Genomic DNA, 24,102 nt, shown 5'->3' on the forward strand with positions numbered 1-24,102 from the left:
ATATATGATTCAGTTTATTTAATCTATATACAGTATATGATCATGTTGATTTAATCTATATGTATTATCCAGTTGATTTAATCTCTATATATTATCCATTTAATTTAATCTATATATATATTATACATTTTATTTAATCTATATATATTATCCAGTTTGTTTTGTAACTCAATCAGTTCCATCTTCTCCTTCCCCGAGATGCCGACTGGGGAAGTTATCTTAATGATCACCTTTTCCTCCTCAGTTCTTCTGGTTTTAGCAAGATTACTACCATATTTTCTAAGGTATTTGGACACCTCAAATTTAAAGAGCTCGCAGTTCTTACAATAAGATGTTTCTTCACAAGCCCTTTCCCGAAAGTGTATGAGCAGATCTTTAACCTATATCTATATCATTATTTAATAACGAGCGGTTTGGTTGGGTTGTATTTCGGAGGACGCATGGCTTTCGACCTTCGTCTCTCCCGAGCCCGTACGGGAGTTGTAGCGATGAGAAAAGATAGTAGCTGCTAAACAATTGGATACCACGAAATTGGGGAGAAAATGGGGTAAAAAAACTACAAAAAACAAAAATATTTACCCCTGATTACTAACCTCTACCAAGGTTAGTATCAGGGGTAAATATTATTATTATTTATTTATTTTACCCCTTTTTCTCCCCAATTTCGTGGTATCCAATTGTTAGAAAAAGGGGTAAAAATAAATAAAAATGTAATAAAAATAAATAATAATAATAGGTTAATAGGTTAATATCAAGGTAGAGGTTAGTACCAAGGTTAGTATCAGGGGTAAATATTTATTTATTTGAATTTTTACCCCTTTTTCTCCCCAATTTCGTGGTATCCACGGGTGGCGCCCATAACCACTGCGCCACCCGGGAGGCCCCCAGTGGTAAATGTTTTGATATCAATGTAAATGGCCCTATGGTCTGTGAGGGGAGTAGTACAAATATTTGTAGTAACACACTATCAATACATTTGGATATAAGCCAAAAATATATTCTGGACTGTCTGGAACCTGTTTTGTTACTCCAAGTGAGCGATCTGTCAGCCGGAAACCTCTCTCTCCATATATCAGTGAGATCAAATTTTTCCATAAAAAGTATTATACCCAATTTCTGAATGGTTGGCCTACCTGGGGGCCATCTATCAGTTGAATTATCTATAGTAATGTTAAAGTCCCCTCCTATCAATAATAACGAATTCAGAAATTTAGATAACCAATGAAGTATATGTTTCTCAATAGATTCAAGCAACTCATCATTCTCATGTTTTGTGTTGTACCCATAGAAGTTTACAGTAACGAGTGTAATGTCATTGTAACTGATCACAAGACAAATAAAGTGACCAAAGGGGTCACATTCCGAGTGTAGAATATTACCACCAAAGGTATTTTTCATTGTAGTGACCCCAGCGGAGCATTCAGATCCATGGGAAAGCCAAATATCGTTGCCCCAATGTGACCTCCAGAAGTTGGCATCAGCAGAAATTGATTGAGAGTCTTCAAAATAGCAAAAATCTGTTCAAAATTGTTTAGTAAATAAAAATAAGGCCTTGTGCTTGCATGGATACCTCATCACCGTGCACCTCCCAAATGTTGTAAGAATGCGTGGGGCTCCGTGAAGCATTTATGTGAAAATGTAATTTAATCAGAAGCCACTGACAGATTTCTGGATTGGGCTGCGCTCAAGAGTATCCTGCCTTGGCAAATTGTGCTGTTAAGACACTGATGCCCTTTGCAACCACGTACCTATGTGAAAGTGGATTCTCGGCACTCACTAGCATGAAAACTAAATACAGGCACAGCCTGTGTGGAAAATGATTTAAGACTGAGACTCTCTCCAATACAACCCAACATTGCAGAGTTATGTGCATCCTTTCAAGCACACCCTTCTCATTAAGCTGTTGTGAGTTATTCACAATTCTCAATGTACAAGTAAGGTTTTACATGTAAGATGGTTAAATAAAGAGCAAAATTATTGATTGTTATTATATTATTATTTGTGCCCTGGTCCTTTTAGAGCTCCTTGTCACTTCCCATGAGCCGGGTTGTGACAAAAACTCACAATCCTTCTTATGTTTAAGAAATGTATCGTATAGTGTGTGTGTGTGGCAGGCTTACAATGATGGCAAAAAACAACATTTGAGAGTGTATTGACCCTGGTGCTAGAGGCGGTACGCAGCTGGAGGTTGAATGTTTGAAGGTGTATGGGACTATAAAAAGTTTGGGAACCACTGCTGTAGAGCAATGGTCACCAACCGATTGTCATCGACTGGTCGATCACCAAACATTTCTGTACAAAAACAACGATAAAGCCTTGTGTTAACATCCAAGCACCGGGAAGTGCACCTAGAACTTTGCATAACTGGTAGGTCCAGAGAGCAAATCAAGTGCACCTATAGACCTACCGCTGGCCAATCAGATAGCTCAGATCACCATGTCTAAAAAGAAGCCTTGAATGCACAGCAAAGTTGATGCGGTGAGATTTCAAAACATTTAAAACCATGACTGGAGACTCAATGAATACAGCAAAGAGCTGCTGTTGTTATAAGTTAATGTTTAAGTTGTGCACTGTCAACACTTTGATAAGCCAGAAAACGTGCATTCTCCCTACTTCCACTCATGCTACAACCAGCACTGCAGCAGCATTGAATGAGTATAGCAAAGTGTTTCCATAAACTTGCATTGTTATTATTAGCGGCTTTTAATATCGAGGAATATTTCACTTTCTCTGGTCATAGTAGTAACATGATTTGGTGCATGAGGCAGAAATAATGCAGTGTAACTTGAGTTATCCATCAGCAGGAAGACTGTGTCCTGTTTTCTCAGCAGATTGAGGGAGATCGGAGGGACGGTGAGTATGGTGAGGCACTGCTCTCTCCCGCCTGTCAGATAGCCTGCAACGGATCAGTCCAGTAAAATATAAAACAAATTATGCTCACTCAGCTGTGCCTCAAGTAGTACAACACATGATCTATTACCAGTGTGATCAACTTTGAAAAATAATTTCAAAATGGTCTGAGAAGAACATTGGCAGGGCAATTCAAACATAGCCTATATGCAATGACAATGTATTGGGCCTATAGCCTACTGCACAAAGCTCAAATCTGAGTGGTAGATCTCTGCTTGCTTTTGGACTCAGAAAGCGATATTGACTCAGAAAAAGGTTGGTGACCACTGATGTAGTTGGAACGGAATTCCACAAAGCCTGGTTTCTGCTCAACTCCTTTGGAGTTCATCAGACACTTCCTTCACCATGGAGTTGAGTTTAGTCAGCTATGATTTAGTGAGCTTATAAAGCATGACAACATACTTTGTGATACATTGATGTTTAATTGCTATAGCAATAATCATATTGTAAAAAAATAAAATAAATGAAAACTTAGTATCTGTTCAGCCATAAATCAACCAGAAATCAAACATTACTTATCAGACAGGTTCCTCAAAACCAAGAATAGACTGGAGAAATGCACATAAGCCAGTAGATGTCGCCCTTTGCGCCACACAGAGCAGAAAACATCCCTTATTATGCACACAAATGCAGGGTTGGAGCCTAAAATGGCTTAAATACTTGACATACAGTCATTACAATCTGAATCTAGACTATAGTGAGAAGATAATTGTGACGTTCATCTTTACATCTCATCTATGGAATGTACACATACAAAGAGAGGACTCAAAATGCATTTAATTTATTACAAGTTACAATTCTATGATTACAAAAACAGAAATTTCATCAAGACAAAAAAATAAAAAATCCTACACAAAGCTTTTTCAAAAAACATGCAGCTGAATAGGTTATCAGACTAACAGAAGAGTGAGTGATATGGTTGTATAGAATAATAATTCCTGGTACATACTAGATTACATGGTAACGGTAACAGCAACTAATACAGTAGGCTAGATATACAGTACCAATCAAAAATTTACACATCTACTCATTTTTTACAATGTATAATAATAGTGAAGAAATCAAAACTATGAAATAACATATGGAATCATGTAGTAAAAAAGTGTAAAACAAAATAAAAATATATTTTGTATGAGATTCTTCAAAGTAGCCACCCTTTGCACGCTCTTGGCATTCTCTCAACCAGCTTCATGAGGTAGTCGCCTGGAATGCATTTCAATTAACAGGTGTGCCTTGTTAAAAGTTAATTTGTGGAATTTATTTCCTTCTTAATGCATATGTGCAAATCAGTTGTGTTGTGACAAGTTAAGGGAGGTATACAGAATATAGCCCTATTTGATAAAAGACAAAGTTCATATTATAACAAGAACAACTCAAATAGCAAAGAGAAAGTACAGCCCATCATAACTTTTAGACATGAAGGTCAGTCAATACGTAGTGCAGTCGCAAAAACCATCAAGCTCTATGATGAAACTGGTTCTCATGAGGAATGCCACAGGAAAGGAAGACCCGGAGTTACCTCTACTGCAGAGGATACATTCATTAGTTACCAGCCTCAGAAATTGCAGCCCAAATAAATGCTTCATAGAGTTCAAGTAACAGACATATCTCAATATCAACTGTTCAGAGACTGTGTGAATCAGGCCTTCATGGTCAAATAGCTACTACTAAAGGACACCAATAAGAAGAGACTTGCTTGGGCCAAGAAACACTAGCAATGGAATTAGACCGGTGGAAATCGGTTCTTTGGTCTAATGTGTCCCAATTTTAGATTTTTGGTTCCAACCGCCATGTCTTTGTGAGACGCAGAGTAGGTGAACAGATGATCTCCGCATGTGTGGTTCACAACCGTGAAGCATGGAGGTGGTGGTGTGATGGTGCTTTGCTGGTGACACTGTCAGTGATTTATTTAGAATTCAAGGCACACTTACCCAGCATGGCTACCACAGCATTCTGCAGCGATACGCCATCCCATTTCATTTGTGCTTAGTGGGACTATAATTTGTTTTTCAACAGGACAATAACCCAACATACCAACAGGCTGTGAAAGGGCAATTTGACCAAGAAGGAGAGTGATGGAGTACTACATCAGATGACCAGGCCTCCACAATCACCTGACCTCAACCCAATTGAGATGATTTGGGATGAGTTAGACCACAGAGTGAAGGAAAAGCAGCCAACAAGTGTTCAGCATATGTGGGAACTCCTTCAAGACTGTTGGAAAAGCACTCCAAGTGAAGCTGATTAAGAGAATAACAAGAATGTGCAAATCTGTCATCAAGGCAAAGGGTGGCTATTTTGAAAAATCTCAAATATATTTTGATTGGTTTAACACTTTTTTGGTTACTACATGATTCCATGTGTGTCATTTCATAGTTTGGATGTTGTCACTATTATTCTACAATATAGAAAATAGTAACAATAAAGAAACATTGGAATGAGTAGATGTCAAAACTTTTGACTGGTTATATATATATATATATATATATTACACACACATATATATGAAATCATTTCTCATCTCTGCAAATGAGTCATGTTCAGACAATGTCTTCCTATTACTGACAAATGAAAAACCCAAGTTTACTTCAAAAGAAAGCTAGATTTCATAATGAAAAACATGATAGAAATAGACATGATTGAATCAAATTGAAGAGGGAAAGAAAGCAAGTTGTTTTGAGATTACATTTCAGGGAACCCGGCAACCCTAAATCTAATCACAGTTTATCAAATTACAATTTTCTATATGGTCGGTGTAAATACAACAATTAAGACCTCTCGGACTGAAAATGGGTGTGAAAAACTAACGCCAATCTGCCTCGTCTTCTATCAATATTATGTATAGATAAGCACAGTTGAAGAAATGAAATTCTGGAAATCAGTCTACAAAAATTGGCAATACATCTCTTACCAAAAAGGCACAAAAACATTTGGATTAGTGAGAAACAATCTGAATGTAAAGACAAAGTAGCAAGAAAAAAAAAAAACTATCTTCCTCAAGGCCTTCAACTCAAACAACTAAATTCACCCATTCAACCCACACTTCAAAACATGGCAGAAAAAAAGGACAAAAATAAGTCATACTGGGGATCAACATTTTTGGGATCATTGGGAATTTTCTTCAGTGTTCTTCAATTCAAGGGCTCAGCAGTGACTCAACTCTGAAGTAGTGGAAACACATTGAACAGTGCCCAACTCACCAATCATTTCACAGCTAATCTCACCATGTACTGGGCCGTCATTGTACTGGCAGCTCCCCACTGGCGTGTTTCATATAGTGCAGGTGCAATGCTGACTCTTGATCAAACCCTTCACCACATTCAAAACACTCCCATTCCTTATGTCTTTTCTGTTGCTCCGCCACATGTGCTTCCAATGCAGTCTCTTCTTTCCCCTCTTGCTCCTCCTCCACTCCCGATCCAGAGGAATCAGAGTCGTCAGAGGAATCAGATCCAGAAGAGTCTGATGAATCTGATTTAGACGAATCCTCAGCACCAGAATCTTCAGAACGAGACTCAGACTCTTCTGATCCAGATTCCTCCTCACCCACCTTAATATCTTCCTCTTCTTCCTCCTCCTCTTGATGTTCTTGAAGCATATCTATCACCTCCGCCTCCTCTGTGCTACCCATCCCTGTGAACACCAGCCTCTTCATCTCTGTCACCCTTCTCCTCCCAGCAAACAGGTGGTTCCTGGGTCCCAGTGGCGTCTTGCTGGCCCCGACGTAGACCCCTACGTGCTTCTTCCGATGCGTGATGAGGTTGCCCAGCTGGGAGAAGTTCTTCTTGCAGAGCGGGCATTTGTAGGGCTTGGCGCCGGTGTGAGTATTGTAGTGGTAGCGGAGCTCAGCGGGAACGCGGAAAGACTTTTCACAGAGGTCACACTTGTGGCGCCTCAGGTTGTGGCCCTGCAGGTGTTTGTCCAGAGAGAGCTCATCCCTAAAGCCCTTAGCACAGGCCAGGCACCAGAAAGGCTTCTGCTTGTGCAGGTCCATGTGGATCAAATAAGTCTGCAGGGAATTGAAGTTTTTTACACACTGATCGCACTTCAGAGTGGAGGGTTCCATCGGCTCGGGAGGCCTGTGCACTTTCAAGTGAGTCACCAGAAGGGATGGGCGAGCAAAGACCTTCCCACAGTCCGGGCACTTGTTCTCTGTGGGTTGTTTTTTAACTTCTTTTTCATGCATCTTCTGGTGATTTCTAAACGACTCGAGGTAGGAGTAGACCTTCCCACAGATGGAGCATGCATAGACCTTGTGGGAGCCGCTGAAGACTGGCTTCTCCTCCTCAGACAGCATGGCAACGCGCGGACGAACTGTGACGATCTCTGATGGTCCGACCTGCCAGGAACTGTCGAAGAACTCTTCATCGTCTTCTTCATCACCTTCCACGTCTACATCACTGTTCTCTTCGTAATCACCGTCATCATTATTTTTCTGCTTTTTCTCAGGTGCTGCCGACTCCACATTGCCATTGCTCCCGTTAGTCTCCAGGGCTCTCTTAATGCCCTGCCTTCGTTCCTCCTCCTCCGCTATCGCCTCCTCCAGAACATGCTTGCGCAGGTGAGTCTTGAAGGCCTCCCAGCGAGTGAACTGCTGTCCACAGTCCTGACACCTCATACTGGCTAGTTTCACTGTGGAGGAGAGAAAGGGAGCATAAATTAGGACAATATAGTACCATGACATGCCTGTAATTTTCTTAAGCTTTCAACAATTTATTTGAACTGTTTCAATCCTTTTGTGAAGATATACTATCTCAGATTGAATTGCCAAACTATCAATAACATCACCTTGGAATTTGGGATGAAGGGGCATATTTTTCACAACCAAGATGTTTACAACTGACACATTATATAGTGTTTTAAAATGTGCAAATTTCCTGGTTGCTAAAATTCTAATAGTTTGCCTAATTTCAGTTTGTGGCAAAATAAGCAATGTATAGTGTAGATAATCATTGTAACATATAAACCACTGTGAAATACCTTTTCAATAACCAAAAATATTGTATTTTCAGCTGGTACACAAAACCAAAAGTAAAAGACGGAAAAACAAAGCTAAGAACGGGAAGCACACAGAACAATTCTACCGCCTCTTAGACTTTATTTCAATGAGAATGACAGATCTTTAACTCAGATTTCTATGTGATTTTGGTCAGGTCTCCCAATAAGTTACATATTGCAACTTTAAGTGCACCAGAAAACTCAAACTTAAGAGTTATGTAGTTCTCTCCACTGCTAGGATCAATACGCTCAATCACACTCCTTGTCACCTCAAAATGTCAGTTCGCCAAATCTCTGTTCTGGTCAACTAAGTGCTGTTATTGTGAAGTGGAAACACCCTAGGAGCAACAACGGCTCAGCCGCGAAGTGGTAGGCCACACAAAAATCACAGAACGGGACCGCTGAGTGCTGAAGCGCATAAAAATCATCTGTCTTCTGTTGAAAAACTCACTACCAAGTTCCAAACTGCCTCTAAAAGCAACGTCAGCACAACTGTTCGCTGGGAGCTTCATGAAATAGGTTTCCATGGCCGAGCAGACGCACACAAGCCTATGATCACCATATGCAATGCCAAGCATCAGCTGGAGTCGTGTAAAGCTCACCTCCATTGGACTCTGTAGCAGTGGAAACGAGTTCCCTATTGTGATGAATCACGCTTCACCATCTGGCAGTCTGACAGTTGAATCTGGGCTTGGTGGATGCCAGGAGATCGCTACATGCCCCAATGCATAGTGGCAACTGTAAAGTTTGGTGGAGGAGGAATAATGGTCTGAGGCTGTTTTTCATGGTTCAGGCTTGGCCCCTTAGTTCCAATGAAGAGAAATCTTAACGCTACAGCACAATGACATTCTAGAGAATCCTGTGTGTTGCAACTTTGTGGCAACAGTTTGGGGAAAGCCCTTTCCTGTTTCAGCATGACAATTCCCCTGTGCACAAAGCAAGGTCCATACAGAAATGTTTGTCAAGATCAGTGTGGAAGAACTTGACTGGCCTGCACAGAGCCTTGACCTTAACCCCATCTTACACCTTTGGGATGAATTGGAACGCTGACTGCGAGCCAGGCCTAATCACCCAACATCAGTGCCCAACCTCACTAATGCTCGTGGCTGAATGGAAGCAAGTCCCCGCAGCAATGTTCCAACATCTAGTGGAAAGCCTTCCCAGAAGAGTGGAGGCTGTTATTGCAGCAAAGAGGGGGGGGGGGCAACCCCATATTAATACCCATGGTTTTGGAATGAGATGTTCGACTAGCAGGTGTCCACAAGCATTTCACTACACCGGCAATAACATCTGCTAAATCTATGTGTATGTGACCAATAAAATTGGATTTGATGTAGTGTTCAATGCCTGAGGTTAAAGTGCAGACCGCTTTAATTTGAGGGGATTTTCATCCATATCAGGTGAACCGTTTAGAAATTTCAGCACTTTTGTACACGGTACCCTAAATAATGAAATATAAGAAATATGAAATAACACATATGAAATCATGTAGTAACCAAAAAAAAGTGTTAACCAAATCAAAATGTTATCCATTTTAGATTCTTCAAAGTCACCACCCTTTGCCTTGATGACAGCTTTGCACACTTGGCATTCCCTCAAACAGCTTCATAAGGTAGTCACCTGGAATGCATTTCAATTAACAGGTGTGCCTTCTTAAAAGTTAATTTGTGGAATTTATTTCCTTTTTATTGCGTTTAAGCCAATCAGTTGTCTTGTGACAAGGTAGAAGCGGTATACAGAAGATGGTCTTTTACTAAATAGGGCTAAGTCCATATTATGGCAAGAAAAGCTAAAATAAGCAAAGAGAAACGACAGTCCATAATTACTTTGTCAGTCAAGGCAGAACATTTCAAGAAATTTGAAAGATTCTTAAAGTGCAGTTGCAAAAACCATCAAGCGCTATGATGAAACTGGTTCTCATGAGGACCGCCACAGGAAAAGAGTTACCTCTGCTGCAGAGGATAAATTCATTAGTTACCAGCCTCAGAAATTGCCGCCCAAATAAATGCCTCATAGAGTTCAAGTAACAGACACATCAACAGTTCAGAGGAGACTGTGTGAATCAGGCCTTCATGGTCAAATTGCTGCAAGGAAAACACTACTAAAGGACACCAATAATAAGAAGACACTTGCTTGGACCAAGAAACATGAGAAATAGACAGACTGGTGGAAACCTGTCCTTTGGTCTGATGAGTCCAAATATGAGATTTTTGGTTCCAACCGCCGTGTATTTATGAGATGCAGAGTTGGTGAACGGATGATTTCTGCACGTGTAGTTCCCACCATGAAGCATGGAGGTGGTGGTGTGATGGTGCTTTGCTGGTGAGACAGTCAGTGATTTATTTAGAATTCAATGCACACTTAACCAGCATGACTACCACAGCATTCTGCAGCCATCCCATCTGGTTTGCGCTTAGTGGGACGGTCATTTGTTTTTCAACAGGACAATGACCCAACACACCTCCAGGCTGTGAAATGGCTATTTTACCAAGAAGGAGAGTGATGGAGTGCTACATCAGATGACCGGGTCTCCACGATCAACAGACCTCAACCCAATTGAGATGGTTTGGGATGAGTTGGACCGCAGAGTGAAGGAAAAGCAGCCAACAAGTGCTCAGAATATGTGGGAACTCCTTCAAGACTGCAAAGAGAATGCAAAGAGTGTGCAAAGCTGTCAAGACAAAGGGTAGCTACTTTGAAGAATCTCAAATATAAAATATTTGGATTTGTTTAACACGTTTTACTTAGTACATGATTCCATGTGTTATTGAAGTTCACTATTCTACAATCTATTCTACAATGTAGATTAAAAAAAAAAAGAAAACCCCTTGAATGAGTAGGTGTCCAAACTTTTGACTAGTACTATAGGTGTATTAAAAAGTTAAAACACTTTCACGCAATGACTACATCAAGCTTGCGACTCTACACATTTGTTGGATGCATTTGCTGTTTGTTTTGGTTGTGTTTCAGATAATTCCATGCCCAATGGAAATTAAATGGTAAATAATGTATCATGTCATTTTGGACTCACTTTGACTGTAAAAAATATTTTTTCTAAACACTTCTCCATTAATGTGGATTCAACCATGATCACAGATAATCCTGAATGAAACGTGAATAAAGATGAGTGAGAAAGTTGGACGCACAAATATCATCATCTCCCCCAAAAATTCTAACCTCCCCTGACACTGTAATGGTGAGAGGTTAGCATGTCTTGGGGGGTATTTCATTTTTATTTAACCTTTAACTAGGAAAGTCAGTTAAGAACAAATACGGAATACCCCTGCCAAACCCGGACGATGCTGGGCCAATTGTGCGCCGCCCTTTGGGACTCCCAATCACAGCCGTGTGATAATCGAGACTAACTTTCTCACTCACTATTCATGATTAATTCAGGATTACCCACACTTGGCAATTATCAAGTCGCCCAAAAGGTTAGTGCATTCCAAAAGTATTCAGACCCCTTCCCCCTTTCCACATTTTGTTACATTACAGCCTTATTCTAAAATGTATTTAATCAAAGTCTATATACACACACACACACACACACACACACACAACCCCATAATGACAAAGCAAAGACAAGTTTTTAGAAGTGTATGCAAATTGATTAAAAATAAACTGAAATACCTTTACATAAGTATTCAGTGTCTTTGCTATGAGACTTGAAATTGAGTTCTGGTGCATTCTGTTTCCATTGATAATCCTTGAGTCCACCTGTGGTAAATTCAATTGATTGGACATAACTTGGAAAGGCACACACACCTGTCTATGTAAGGTCCCACAGTTGACAGTGCATGTCAGAACAAAAAACAGGAAGAGGTCAAAAGGAATGTTTCGTAGAGCGCGGAGACAGGATTGTGTTGAGGCACAGATCTGGGGAAGGGTACAAAAAAATTCTGCAGTATTGAAAGTCCCTAGTAACACATTTCTTAAATGGAAGAAGTTATGAACCACCAAGACTTTTCCAAGAGCTGACCGCCTGGCCAAACTGAGCAATCAGGGGAGAAAGGCCTTGGTCAGGGAGGTGACCAAGAACTCGATGGTCACTCTGACAGAGCTCCAGAGTTCCTCTGTGGAGATGGGAGAACCTTCCAGAAGGTCAACCATCTCTGCAGCCCTTCACCAATCAGGCCTTTATGGTAGAGTGGCTAGATGGAAGCCACGCATCAGTAAAAAGGTACATGACAGCCTGCTTGGAGTTTGCCAAAAGGCACCTAAAGGACTCTCAGACCATGAGAAACAAGATTCTGTGGTCTGATGAAACCAAGATTGAACTCCTTGGCCTGAATGCAAAGCTACATGTCTGGAGGAAAACTGGCACCATCCCTACGGTGAAGCATGGTGGTGGCCCAGTCTGAGCACTCAGGACCTCAGACTGGGTCAAAGGTTCACCTTCCAACAGGACAGCGACCCTAAGTACACAGCCAAGACAACGCAGGAGTGGCTTCGGAACAAGTCTTTGAATGTCCTTGAGTGGCCCAGCCAGAGCCCGATCAAACATCTCTGGAGAGACCTGAAAATAGCTGTGCAACAATGCTCCCCATCTAACCTGACAGAGCTTGAGAGGATCTGCAGAGAAAAATGGGAGAAACTCCCTAAATACAGGTGTGCCAAGCTTGTAGCGTCATACCCAAGAAGCCTTGAGGCTATAATCGCTGTCAAAGGTGCTTCAACAAAGTACTGAGTAAAGAGTCTGAATACTTATGTATACATGATAGTTTAATACATTTGCTAAACTTTCTAAAAACCTGTTTTCGCCTTGTCATTGTGGGGTATTGTGTAGATTAATGAGGGGGAAAACTATTTAATCCATTTTAGAATAAGCCTAATGTAACAAAATGTGGAAAAAGTAAAATGGGTCTGAATACTTTCTGAATGCACCGTACATATTGCAGCTTTAAGTTTGAAAGCGTTTTATAATCTATATTGTAGTGATGTTTCTCAACCATTTCCGACAAACGGTAAACATGACGCGTCATGACTGGAAGCCCACTAGAGTCAAGTTTAAAGGTCTGTTAAAACCAGTAACTCAGTCCACACAATGAAAAACACAGGAAACTTGACTACAGTTTTAACCATTTACTAAAACTCTTCATGTCTGCATTAATAAGACACCAGTAGTAGTTTAAAGGTACAGGGAAAAGGTGACATTGAAATGAGTTATCATAAAGGTAATGACTTCAAAAGATTAGCAATAGTCTAAAAACTTGAACGTTTCATTTAATCCAACAAGGAAAATAAAAACTCCTTGAACAAATGCTAAACCAGTTTGTTAAATCAAACTCATTACGATAGATAAACAACACAGGAAAGTAACACAGGAAAGTAACACAATGAACTGTTAGTATTTGGGAACTTTGGTAGTGAAATCCAGGAAAACATTCAATTTTCTAATTATTAAATGATACAATGTTAGTTTGGTAACATTTTGTAAAAGAAAACAGCCAGAAATAGGTACTAATAATACTATAAACATCCATCTTATATAGACAGGTTAATGCCAGAACTGGATTAATTTCTCAAAAAAAAGTCAAGTGCATGTTACTGAAAGTGGGTGACTCAGGTTCTCCCCTTGCATACTAAGTCAAGCAAAACAAACTTAAATTAGTGCCCACCTTGACAGACAAATCACTGTACTTTACAGGATGTAATCATTTCTCGGCATAGAGAAACAGAACCATTTTCTAAATGAAACCGCAGTTAGTGAACTTTCTCTATAACTACACATTTCTACACCAAGAGGACACATTTCAAATCAGTGGAACTGATAAAAGGAGTTTTTCTATGTCCAGGTCCAGTGTGAAATAAAGCCTGAGAAAGATAAAATGACGGTGTCAAGAGCTAAAAGAAGCACTTAGTGGATATATTTGCAATAATGTTAACAGCATTCTATAGATATAATTAGAATAGTAAAATGTAGCAAGTCTCTTAGACACTTAGTCCTTGAAAATACCCTGGAGAAAAAAAATGTCCACCTTGGAAATTGAACTGAAGTATAAGGAGGTACATAAGTGCATGAAAAAGTCAAATTCCACTTCTAATATCTCCTGACTTGTATTAGTTCCATCGTTAATCTAATACGCTCCACGAGCATGTTCAATGTAGTGCTGGTGCAACTCCAACTCTCGACTGAAACGCATTCCACATTCAATGCAAGTAAGGCCATCGGTGTCTCTTGAGGAGACAGCAGTGTAGGGATCTCTCTGCACTTTGTCATCACCCATACATTCCTGGTGATGGTCAATGAGGTCCCGAATCTCACTGAAGGTCCGGGGACAAAGGGAGCAACGGTAGGAGCCATCGCTGTCGTGTTGAGCCTCGTGTTTATGCAGAGCACCTGGAGATAGAAACGCTTTTCCACAGTGCTGACACTTGTGGCTATTCTGTGACCGGGAGGGAGGTGTAGGTAGTGGCTTGAGGGATGACTTCGCCTTCAAATCAGGCAGAGGGACATTGAGTTTAGCGGGCCCTGTGCTTACAGAAGCACTGAGTCTGTAACGAAGCTCTGTTGGTAGTCGTCGGCGGACCTCGTCGTGCCAGGCCAGGTGCTGTTGCAACTGAGTCTCAGTCCAATATCCACGGCAGCACAGGGCGCAAGAGTGAGGTCGGCTCTTTGCCAAGTCCTTGTGAGTTCCTAGTTGCTCTTCAGTTGGGAAAGCTTTGCCACACTTGTCACACTTGAAGAGGTATTTGATTGTCTGCTCATAGAGGCGGGTTGGTGGTGAGGGTTCCTCTTCCACTACTTCTGCCATTCCAGGATTAACTTCCTGTTTGAGCACTCCACAGATCTTCTTGTGATTATAGAGTGCCCCAGAAGAACTGTATCTCTTCCCACAGTCAACGCAAGGGATGGATTTTAAACCTGGTCGACCTTTCTTCCTCCTTCTGCCAACAGCATTCTTATTCTTTGTAACAAAGTGTTCAGTTTTGACAACAGTGCCTTTGTTTTCTGTAACTAAGACCTTACTCTCATTAATCAGTTCATTTCCCTCGGTAGCCAAGTTGTTTATGGCAACAGAGTCCCCGCTCTCAGCCAAAGTGCCCTTGCTCTTAACCTTCTTGCCCTGGGAGTGGGCCTGCCATTTGTGGGCACGCAAGCCTCGAACCTTCAAGAAGCTCATATCACAATGAGGACACTGGTGAAGATTTAATTTAAGCTTTGGCTTCTTTAATGGAATGACTTCAGACTTGCTGTGTGACGTGGCAGGTTGCTCCGGGACCTCTTCAATGGACATGGTCATGGTCATGGACTGGTCCCCCTGAAGATCTGCAGACTCAATGGGTTTGTTATGCTCACTTTCATAGTGAGCTGCTAAAAGTGAGCCCTTGACGAAAGTTGTGTTACATTCTGGACATGCAAATTCAGCGTGTGAGGGTTTGCGGTTGCCTTCCATGCTGGTGTCCGCTGCAGGCTCTGGTTCGGCTTTGGTCTGACATGGCGGGTAATACAACTGGTGCCGGCGGAGAACACACAGGTAAAAGAAGCCCTTTCCACACTTGTTGCACTGAAAAGGTCCCTCGTCCACTGACTTGTGCCCAACAGAACTTATATTGTCATCTTTTATCAGTGAACCAGCAAACTTCTTATCTGTGTGCCATCGTCTGTGAGTGCCAAGGGCTGCATTGGAGACAAAACGTCTTCCGCATTCTGGACAACAGAATTGGCCTTTAGTTGTTTGCTCTACCTTTTTGGGTTGCTTGGGTTCTTCAGGGATTGCGGCCACTTGAAATTTCAGCTTCGGTTTTACTTTAGACTTGTGACCCAGAACATGAATCCTTTTATGGAAATTCAGTGCTCCTACAACCGCAAAGCTTCTCTCACACTCTTTACATTTGTATTTCAGATCAGTTGTGTTGATTGTGGCAGCTTTCTTCAAGGTTAGGGACTCATTGGTCTCCTTTTGTTCACCACGCTCCTTCTCAGTAACAGATTTAGTCATTTTCTCAGTGCCCAAGTTGTTTGACAGAGTTGTTTCCACAAGGTCTTTGACAATGCACTTTGTCACCTTCTCTATCCCTCCTTTTGCTTTGACATCCAAGCCTGCAACTGCCCTTGGCTTGCCACATTCTTTTCGATGATACTGCAATGACAGTAAATTGTTGAAAAGAGAAGGGCAGGAAGGACAATTGAGCTTCTTCACTTTAGGAGCTGTGTCATGTTGGATAATATCCTCCTTGTGGCTTTTAATGACAGTCTTTTTCTTGCCACACTGTTTTTGGTGAGTGTGCAATGAAGATTTGTTGCTGAAATGGGAAAGGCATGTTGAACACTTCAGCCCCTCTAGCTCAAGAGCAGATTTAGGCGATGAGGCAGAGTAGTCGGTCTCATAACCATGGCTCTTCATGTGGAATTTAAGTGCTTTGGCTCGTGAAAACAGTTTTCCACAATCAGGGCAGCTGTATGCATTCTTCTTCACTTGTTCTACCTGATGTTGAAAAGACTTGATAGGAGGCGGGAGGATTTGAGCATTATGTACAACCTGGTGCCTGAGGAGGCTTGAGAACATGCGAAAAGACTTGCTACAAAGCTCACATCTATGATTCCCATTCTCGTGCTTCCTCATATGAGATTTCATAATGCCTTGGTGACGAAATTTCTTTCTGCATACAGGGCAAGCAACTTTACCACGAACATGTGGAGGGCCATTGACAGAATGTGAAGACACTGTTGGCTCATTCTTCTCCTTCAAATGTGCACACTGAGCTTGATTCTGCTTGTGGTGAGCGTAAGCACCCAATGACCAGAAGCCCTTCCCACATCGGTCGCAATAAACCGTTGGGCCTAATAAAGTCTTCTTTGGATTAAACACTTCAGTTTTAGTGTCTGATACTTCATCTTGGGTGGGGGTTGGAGCATGACAGCTTTTGCGGTGGTTGTACAAACCACTGGCATTAGAGTAAGTCTTCTCGCAATCTGGACATGGATGAGCTTTGCTTTTTGGATGCTGTTGCTGATGAGAGTGTAGTGAAGACATGCGTGAGAAACACTTTCCACACACCTCACATTTGAAGCTATTCTTCTGTAGTCCGGCAAGCTGGTACAATACACTCTTGTGGGGTTTTCGGCCATCGTGTTTTCGCATGTGATTGTGGTACGTTTTCCGATGTGTAGTGTCAAACCCACAAAAGTCGCACTTGAAAATATCCTTTTCAGGATTCCATCGTTTTTTGCCATCTACTCTGTGCCACAGTTTGTGAGAGCGCAAAGATGCAGCACTGGTAAACCAGCGGTAACACTCAGGACAGTTAAATCTTTTAGGTGGGTCTAGTCCCTGAATCTTCTCCGTTTGAGTTCCTTCGCCGACAAATGGCGGAAAGTCAATTTGTACAATTTTCAGATCAATCTCTGGTTTAGACTTAAGTGTACTAGAAATGTACTCTGTTGGACACAACACAGCATCCATCTCCTCTTTTCCCTCCTGGTCTGATTCACACAGTAATTCAAGATCAGGGTTGAGTTCTTGTTGTGACTCTTCTTCATCCCTTACAGAGCCATCTGAGGCACTTATACTGATCACCTCTACATTGACATCATCAGTTCCATCAGCCTCTGCATCCCCATCAGTTTCATAGAAACAGGGGTCTCTCTCGGTCACAGGGGTCTGAAGGGTGTCCTGTGGGTAGACAATGGCCCCTAAAGCAAACGTTTCAGTTTCTGTCTTGTTATCCAGTAATAGCTTATGTTGAGGTAGTGGGGATGTTTGTGTCTGGAATTCTTTCTCAGTCCGTCCAAAAACATCGTTATGGCAAAGCCGATGGGACTGGAGAGCCGAGGCCCTGGAAAATCGGAGCCCACACTCCTGACACTCAAACGCTTTCTTCTGGAGCTGGCAAACCTGATGAAGGAAAGATTTTGCTGGAGTCTCTTGAGTATGAGCCAAACGCTGGTGCTTGTAGTAGAATGTGAGCGTTGTGAAGACCTTGTCACACTCCTCACATGGAAACCTTTTGCCACCACTACCACCTCGTTTCATATGATAACGTTGATGGCAGAGCATGCCGGCGTAAGTACTGAAGGTCTTCTCACACTCACTGCAGTCAAATTTGTTGGGTTTTCTCTTAAGCTTTTCAGGAGAACATTTGTCATTGTGGCTAAATCGTTGGTGTGTTTTCAGGCCAGACTGGGCGCGAAATGTTTTGCCACATGAACACCCAAACAGATTTTCCTGTGCCTCATCTACCTGTTCAGAAGCTTTGTTGCTGTCCTCTGTTGCAATGGCAGGCTCCTCTGCAGATGGTTGCTTCTCTGCATCCCTTTTGCGGGACTTTGGGATTAGTTTGACCTCATGACAACGGCGGTGAGCATCAAGAGCTGATGAACGGGAGTAACAGCGACCACAAGTTTGACACTCAAAGGACTTCTTTTTCAGGTGTGCCAGCTCATGGAAAACTGATTTGGAAGCTTGCTTGTGTGAGCGTGTATGACTGATGAAAGAGCCCATCGAAGTATAGGATTTCCCACAGTCTTCACATTCATAGACATACTGCTTAGCCACCCCCAAGCTCTGATCAGGAGTTGACTGGGGCCCAGCTGTTGACTGGGCCACAGGAGTTGATTGCAAAACAGGAGTTGACTGCTTGAGGGCTTCATTACGGTGTTTGACCTGGTGTGAGTAAAAACCCCTTGAGTCTGCAAATTTGCGCCCACAAAGAGCGCAACATAGTGTCCGTTGGCCGCCACTCTCTGAAACAAGCAAGCCATCCAAATGGGAGTCAGAGTCCAGGCAGACTATTGGGCCATCATGGGTGTGCTCATGTTGATGCTCCTGGTAAGCCGCCTCCTCCCCAAAGACTTCTTCACAATCCAGACAGCGGAAAAGCCCATCCCCTAAAAATAGAAAGGGGAAAATGGGAGGTCAGGGCGACTCCTGTTGCCAAAGAAAAGAGAAAAGAAAACCAAACAATAACACAAATGAATATTTATGTCAGATAATGAGTAAGTGCCCCCATGTACATTTAGGGCTTGCACAATTAGCGTATAATTGTGTAAGCAACGAATATGGATGAAGACAGTCATGAAAATTAAAATAATCGTCATAACCGTTTAATTATTTTGGTGTAGAAAGAACAGCTGACTGAAGACAGGACAGCTGGGCATTTATGCTGTCCATTTCAATGGTAACATGGACTAGTTACAATGTCATGAAACTTTGTTGCTCCTTGCAGAATAAGCAAGGTGTTGAAGCAATCAAGTCTTGGGTTGCCTAGGCAACACCCCCTTCCTGCAGCAGCACAGCTCAGGAGGAGAAAATGTTTGTCTTAAAAAAGTTTAAACGATTATAAAGGTGCCATCATCCAAAATTCCATTACTGTCAAAAAGAAACAAGACTTAAGCATATTTTATTACAATGATACATATTATCATCAAGATACATTTTTTGCAATGGATACAACTTGTTTGGATAGATGTATATTTTGACAAAAATACATTTTACTTGACAATTATGAACATCTTTGCTAAAGTGCATATCACCCTAACGATGGTGAGACAACTCATTGTGGATAATATACTTTTGAAATGTAATTGTTATAAAAAGACAATGGGTGAAGCAGCATAATTTAAAAAGGATTTCAAACTAACTTCTGTATTGGGAAAGTTTTATTTAACCTAAATGTTTATCACGGTATTCAGATCAGTCAAGTTATCCTATTCACTACTGACCCGTGGACAGAGAAAGAATTGGGATCGTATGATTTCCCTTGTGGTGAATGGAGCCAAATGTATGTCTACTCTATAGAGACCCCATGAAGTTACCTATATCAAACATTTCATAATTTCTCAAATAGGATAATCTCACCCAAAGATATTGAATAAAATGATCAAAGATTCACCTATTCAGCTCCTGAGAAAATAAACTCAGACCTTCTGTTTTGCTTATATGATAAATAGCCTATGACAGAGACCTTTAAGAGGTATTACTCTAAAACAGTAAACATGTTGTCCCCCATGAATGATGAAGCACTTGGGCCAATTGGTGACAATTCAAGCTCAAACAGGACAAGACATATGCTTGTTCAACATTTGGAATTTCAGCTGATTACTATAGTGCCCCCCTTGGGCCAATCATTGTAATTGTGTAGATGTCAGGTCTTTGGCAAGATGCATCATTCACCCAAGTTACCACAACATCGTGTATGATTAACATACGTACAAAGGGAGACATATCCATAGTCCCCCACCCCCTCCATTTGAGAGGTGGGTAGATGAAGATCAATATGGCGACCTGAGTATGGGTGAGTGGGTGTGCCGAAAGGAAAGTAGTGGGCGTGTGGAAAGGAGTGGGTGTGCCGAAAGGAAAGTTGTGGGCGTGTGGAAAGGAGTGGGTGTGTCGAAAACACTCTGCTATACTGCCTTTTTGCTTGGTAGGGCAGTAACTGCTCATAGCGTGGAACTGAGAGAAAAGGTTTTTCTTTACCTTGGTTTCACAGTAACTTTATACAGTTACTGCTAACATGACCCCCATTTTCTCCAAAACACAAAAGAGGCAGGATACTTGTCCACATGATTAAGCATGTTCTTAACATAGCAAAACTGACATTTTTCAACCAAATGAGAAGTTACTGCCATTTTGCTTGGGAGGGCTGTAAAGGTTAGAAATTTTGATTGAGTGGTGTTTATTCCCTTACGTTTCTTGCCATGCAACTACTGTACATTGATTGAGCTACCATACCGTGAGTACTTCTGTTTTGAAGACAGAGGATTAGTATGAGTCTAATTTCGCTGTTTTACACAAATTGTACAGTTTCAGTTCTAAAACTGACAATTGTCTATTTTTATTAAAAAGCACTGATGACGGGTGTACCGTTTCTTCATGCGTTGTATGCGTGTGCTTACTGTGACTGTCACTCTGATACTAGGAAGCTACTTCCCACGCCCTTGCAAGACAGTCGTGCTTATCAAACAGGAGCGAAAGGCACTGTCGCTGCCATTCATGCCCTCCCCATTGAGTATACTGTATGTGCATGCATCATGGTGACATCTAGATGGTTATCAATATTAGTTATTTATTATGGGGGGGCACGTTAGCTCCCCATGGCGACAGGACCATGATGTCCAGTAGGATGCTTCCTGAGTATCACGGTCAGGTATCAGTTCGGCCGTGATGTCCATACAACACATGTGCACTGGTCTCCGGCTTATCGATTCGTCCTGTAGCCCAATCAGCAACGAAAAACGGTCTTGAGTTGCAACATACAGTATCTAACCAATTAGCTGATTCACATTCCATACACCCACACTCCGGCCGCCATTTTAGCAACATCTATCCAATATTTAATCGTGGGGGACAATTAGATGGCTCTGGCCTACGGGGAAGTTCCAAAAACATTGAGGGGGTGATCACGCTAGTCCAGGGGCGTAATCATTAGACAAACGTCTCATTTAGCTACTAAAACGAGACTGGACAAATTGAGTTAGGTACCAGTTTCGTTCGCTTCCACTTAAGGAACGTTTTGCGTAATAAATATGTCCCAGTATTATTTATCACAATGACAGCCTATTTGATTTCACTTAACATTGAAGAAACCGTAAGATCAAAGAGTAGACGTTTAACTATAATGGTACTAATGTAATTCCGACGATCAACTATTTACCCTTGCTAGCTAGCAACCTAAACAACGTTACTGACTACACGCACAGCTTCCTAGTCACCACTAGTTAAGTTAGCTAATTTTCTAGCTAAAAATGTGAACAAGATAAAATGGCTCAAATTGATTTATCTTGAAAATGGCTACCGAACAAAAACCTTAGCTAGGATATGATCATGTTAGAATAGTTAGCTAACGCTAATTAGCTAACTAGCAAACTTGGATTTGAGCATGTTAACGGCATTAGTTAACGTTAGCTGTGTTTAGATAATTGTGAAAGGATGGGGTCCCTTACCATCGGTACTGTCATCTTTGGCAGACTTGTTGGCGCTGTTTTCGGTCTTCTTGGTAAAATTTTCACTGACATCTTCCGACTCCTGTTCATCTCCTCCCTCGTCTTTGATCGTTACAGCGGAGACATCCTCCATAGCTAACACTCAGCGTGGTGCTTGATTTGCTGTTATTAGGCCACTGCAACTTGGATCTTCGTTCTTAGTGTTTACTGCTTCTATTACTTAAATTCCCCTGAGTTTTCTCAGAGGGGGGTCTCATCTAATGCATGCAAAAATAAAACTCCTTTCACCTAGTGAACAATGACATAGGAGGCCTAGAATGTTGTTCGGAGCGTCTCTTACTCTCCTCCTCCGCACTGTTGTTGCAGTGGTTCCGTCCTAGGAAATTACGACAAATGACAACTTCCTTGCCACAGATCTGTCGCGAGAACATCAGCGTACCATGCCGCGTTCAAAACAACTGGGAACTCGGAATTGGGAAAAAATCGTTTTCAACGGTCATCCAACTCGAAACTACAAATCGGGAACTCGGGCCTTTTTCTATTTTTTAATTTTATTTTTTAATTAACAAATCAATACAGAGAGTACATGAGGAAAACAGGTATATATAGATTATATACCATGGACAATTGAGCTAGGGGGTACAATATCACATTATACAAAGACCTTAAGAGACATACATACACTTATAATTCTAACAGCTTTTTTGTTAGTAGAGTATTTAATTGTCTTAAAATACAGTTCACCTTCTTTTTGTAGGGTAAGAAAATGTGTTTTTTTGTTTGTAAATTTACATTTGTGAATATGAAATTTGGCCAAAAGAATAATGAAATTAATTACGTAAAAATGTTTCAGCTTATTCCTATGGTTGGTAAAGAATCCAAGCAGTACATCTCTCCACAATAGTGTAAGATCTTCATAAAAGTGTTCAATTATACATCTACTGATGTCTTGCCACAGTTTTCTTACATGAATTTTCTTTTTCATGAGTTTTCTTACAATGCCAAAAAAGATGCAACACTGTTTCTGGGTGGTCATTACAAAAGGAGCATTTTGAGTTGTCGTTTTCCTTAAACATCTTCATATAGTGGTCGGCAGGATAATATTTATGAATCATTTTAAAGGAAATTTACTTAATTTTGTTAACAAGTAGGTATGTGTGTGGCAACATCCACACTTTTTCCAACAGATATTATCAATAAATCCATTCCAATAAGACATGACATAAGGTTCGTATCGCTCTGTTGTTGAATGGACCAAAAGAGAAACAAATCTTTCCTACTGATGAGTCAACAGGGTTAATAGAAGGTAGGTTTTGAAGGTCAGTTCTTGACACGTTCCTGAATAACAGAGCAACACCCGAGGGAATGGCGTCTAAAACAATTGCAAAATCTTTAGGTGTTACAGGAATCTTGTAAAGTGATAAGAATTCCTTATAACTGAGTAAAAGACCCTCTGCATTTACCAGTTGGCTCACCAATAGGATATTATTTCGGAACCAATATTCTAAAAACAAATAATTATTTTTATACAATATATCCCGATTATTCCATATACAATATCTGTGTTTTTGTGTTTATAATAATAATTGTGTTTATAAATTAAGGACAATGACAAGAAAACCTGCAGATGAAAATCAGAAAGTTTCACTGGAACTTTGTCAATATTATAATTGCAAAACAAAATTAAGTTAAGGCCACCAAATGTAGAGAAGACATGATGAGGAATAAAATTCCAGATAGAAGTGGGTCTTCTTAGGAATTGTTTAATCCAATTGATCTTAAAAGTATTATTTAAGGTAGTAAAGTCCAGAAAATTCAGCCCACCATTCTCATAAGTGTTCATTACAACAGTTTTCCTAATGTAATGGGTACGGTTTCTCCACAGAAAGTTGAAAAGCATCTGTTCTATTTCCTGGCTTATTTTACTGTCAAGATATAAAGATAGAGCACCATATGTTAGTCTAGAGATACCTTCAGCCTTGGTTATAATGACTCTCCCTTTAAAGATAAGTCCCTCTGTAGCCATTGACTTAGCTTCTTCTGGGTGTTTTTAATAAGAGGGTTAACATTTAGTAAGCCTCTAGACTTCTGATCCTTTGTAATGGTTATGCCTAAATATGTAAGTTATTCTTTTATTGGAATACCATAATATGAAGGTGCCACACAATCTTTGACAGCTATGAGTTCACATTTATTAATGTTAAGATATAGACCAGACGCTTTGGAAAAGGATTGTATCACATTGATCAATATGGGAATTTGGTTAGCGTCTTTCAGAAAAAGTTTAGTATCGTCAGCCAGCTGGCTTA

General features: G+C 41.0%; 1 protein-coding gene across 3 annotated transcripts; it reads right to left on the reverse strand.

Moving 5' to 3' along the window:
• Positions 1-5,319: 5,319 nt before the first annotated feature.
• si:ch211-261d7.6 (zinc finger protein 91) lies at positions 5,320-22,197 on the reverse strand. Of its 3 annotated transcripts, none has more exons than XM_024391202.2 (2): positions 21,794-22,197; positions 5,320-7,542 (listed from the first exon to the last, which is right to left on the reverse strand). In XM_024391202.2, exons 1-2 carry the CDS (start codon positions 21,924-21,926, stop codon positions 6,149-6,151), a joined length of 1,527 nt encoding a protein of 508 aa, XP_024246970.1. In that variant the 5' UTR covers positions 21,927-22,197; the 3' UTR covers positions 5,320-6,148. The 3 variants fall into 3 exon arrangements, with proteins under 3 accessions (XP_024246970.1, XP_024246954.1, XP_024246963.1); XM_024391186.2 differs by lacking the exon at positions 5,320-7,542 and adding an exon at positions 12,976-18,739 and having other exon boundaries at positions 21,794-22,189; XM_024391195.2 differs by lacking the exon at positions 5,320-7,542 and adding an exon at positions 12,976-18,779 and having other exon boundaries at positions 21,794-21,931.
• Between the last annotated feature and the right edge of the window lie 1,905 nt (positions 22,198-24,102).

The sequence above is a fragment of the Oncorhynchus tshawytscha genome, linkage group LG03 (assembly GCF_018296145.1).
Source record: "Oncorhynchus tshawytscha isolate Ot180627B linkage group LG03, Otsh_v2.0, whole genome shotgun sequence".
Lineage (NCBI taxonomy): Eukaryota > Metazoa > Chordata > Actinopteri > Salmoniformes > Salmonidae > Oncorhynchus > Oncorhynchus tshawytscha.

Coding starts and splice junctions, on each gene's coding strand:
- si:ch211-261d7.6 (XM_024391186.2), bottom strand. CDS start 21,926: ATGGAGGATGTCTCCGCTGTAACGATCAAAGACGAGGGAGGAGATGAA. Junction 18,740..21,793: donor CAAAGATGACAGTACCGATG/GTAAGGGACCCC, acceptor TTCTATTTTTAG/GGGATGGGCTTTTCCGCTGT.